Source organism: Lactuca virosa, chromosome 8 (genome assembly GCF_052849685.1).
Source record: "Lactuca virosa cultivar CGN04683 chromosome 8, Lactuca_virosa_CGN04683_v6, whole genome shotgun sequence".
Lineage (NCBI taxonomy): Eukaryota > Viridiplantae > Streptophyta > Magnoliopsida > Asterales > Asteraceae > Lactuca > Lactuca virosa.
Window position 1 is genome coordinate 157,957,654 of NC_136433.1, and position 2,463 is coordinate 157,960,116.

At 37.0% G+C, this 2,463-nt stretch overlaps 1 protein-coding gene across 1 annotated transcript; it reads right to left on the minus strand.

The window, feature by feature from the left end:
• Positions 1 to 429: 429 nt before the first annotated feature.
• LOC145129076 (protein IQ-DOMAIN 19-like) lies at positions 430 to 1,951 on the minus strand. The gene has a single exon (XM_079063829.1). It carries the CDS (start codon positions 1,827 to 1,829, stop codon positions 669 to 671), a length of 1,161 nt encoding a protein of 386 aa, XP_078919955.1. The 5' UTR covers positions 1,830 to 1,951; the 3' UTR covers positions 430 to 668.
• Between the last annotated feature and the right edge of the window lie 512 nt (positions 1,952 to 2,463).

Consider the following 2,463-nt stretch of genomic DNA (forward strand, 5'->3'; position numbering starts at 1 on the left):
GTTGATTTAATTTGTTTGTACTATGTAGTATGTACTACAACTTATTGCTTCTTGTTGGTTTTTTTTTTGTTGTATTTATTTACTTTTCCCGTTAAAAAAAAACTTTGTATGGTGTGATAAAAATACTTATTATTTTATCATATTTACATGAAAGCATATGGGAATATCTTATTTATAGATATCATAAGCCATATGGAAGGTCTTCTATAATGTATCTATAATTTTGGGTCTCATTTGTATGTTAGTAAAAGCTACCCAAATAAATGAACTATTAATTGTAGTTATTTGATTACAATTTGTCATTTTTAAGGGCCTCAATTTTGTCTTCGTTTTGGGCCTTAAATTGGCTTGGGTCGGTCCTCGTTGAACGCTCATTGATGTCGAAAAAATTGATACATTAATACTCTTGAACATTCAAAAATCACACTATTTAAATATTTAAAATCCAATAACTTAACGGTATTAAAGTAGTTTACATCATTTTCATTTAGATTGTTTTGACTTTCATAAAAGTAGATGGGCCATTTAAACTTTGTGATTTAAAAAACCTGGATAATCCACTTACTTTATATAAAGAAGCTGAAAGCGATCGAAGAAGAAATAAATTAAAAAGGTATGGACGTATGGCAAGATCATATATCAAAGAGCTTCGTGACATGATCAGCCGTTCAGTATTCGTTTCGATGATACGTATCAAATCCGATGAGTGATTGACAGTAATTGACGTTGGTTAGGACTGTACTTGTTGAACCGCATTCACTTCCTATAAGAGAAGCAGTTGACTTGTCTAACTTGACTGACCATGGATAGTGATTTTGAGCACCTGAATTCGAACCCAGATGAGAAGAAGACCGCTGCATCTTGACAGCTCTTGGGACGTTCCTTCCTTCTATGGAAGGCCTCCGTCTAGTGACGCTAGAAGACTGTCTCTCATACACAGAACTAAAATCAGCTGGGCGCTGCTTTGGGGCGCTGTGGGATCGTGCTTTTGCTTTCGATGATTCTGTGTTCGCCATGTAACTTGGGAACTCGTATAGTGATTCGGCATAATCAGGTTTCATGGTAGGGCTACCTTGAGCGGACGCCAATGATCTAAAGTCCTCAAAGTGGCGGCAGTAAGCCCTCGGACTTGGCTCCGATGGTGCAGGCGAGATGTGCATGGAGACTCGTTCTTTTGAGTAACTCTTTCTAGTACTTCTGGTGTCCATTTCTACGATTTTGATGTGTTCTTCAGATACGTCCGGAGTTCTGAAACCCTGATAAAGTTCAGAGTCCGGCCACCCGTAATTATAAGAGTCAACTCCATCGTTACTGCGCCTTCGTCGGGCACAAGCTCGCGCCTGAACTGTTACCAACGCCTGCATACACCGGAGCGTCGCAGTTGCCCGTTTCCGTACCAAGTGACCCCTCACCAGCGCTTGGAGCTTCACTAACCCTTTCAAAGCGTACAAAGCCTTTCTCGCCAAGTAGGACCGAAAAACGGATTGAATCTTTGTGGCAGCAGTGTGTTTGACAATTATGGCTGTGGCTGCTGCATTTGCAGTTGCTGCAGCCACAAAGGCCATCTCTAGAGCATGCTTCTTCTGCTCGTAATTTTGAGCTTCATGCACTAATGACGATGGTGGTGCAGAGGAGATTACGTCTATGGAGTTGGTGGTGGTGTTTGTGGTTGTGGGAGGTGTGGCGGATGACCGCCGGAAGCTCCATCGACGTTTCTCCTTAGGAGTTGCCGGTGCGACGGAAGTGGGTGGTGTTTGAGTTGCATCGACGGCTTGTTTGTCTTTTTTTCCGGCCAACAATTTCTTGATCCATTTTCTTGCCTTCCCCATTATTTCTTTGGGACTATCTTCCAAACTTTACCATGAATTAGCATCACAAAACCCAATAATATGTAGATCAAAATTTCTCTTTCTAATTGATTATCATTACCTACTTGCTCCCTGAAAAACATTATGATCGACCAATCTTTATTATAATAATTCAAAATTGGATTCTTGTATATGTTTCATGCAATTAATATTTTGTCTCTATTTAATAGATTTATTCAGATTTTATTCCTATTAAGAAAATGATAGTGAACATGTTTTTTTTATATATTTTTTCTTCCAATTAAACTTTAATTTCTAAAATCACAATTAAACTTTAATTTCTAAAATCGAAATATATGCATTGGCTAATTTTAGTTAAATGAAATCATTTAGAAATTAAAAACAAATAAATCTTAATATGCTAAATTACTCATTCCTGGTTATAGTAATTAGTTGTATCATTGTTTATAGGTAAGTTTTTATATAAATCGCTAATATTCTTGAGATAGTTGGACTGCTTAAATCAACACAACACGTTACGTTGTCCAAGATATTCTTTTTGGTACATTAAATTTATAAATTTAATGAGTTAAATTATAAATAAGTGGACGATAATATAATAGAAGGAAAACAGTATGTATGTAGCATCTTTGAC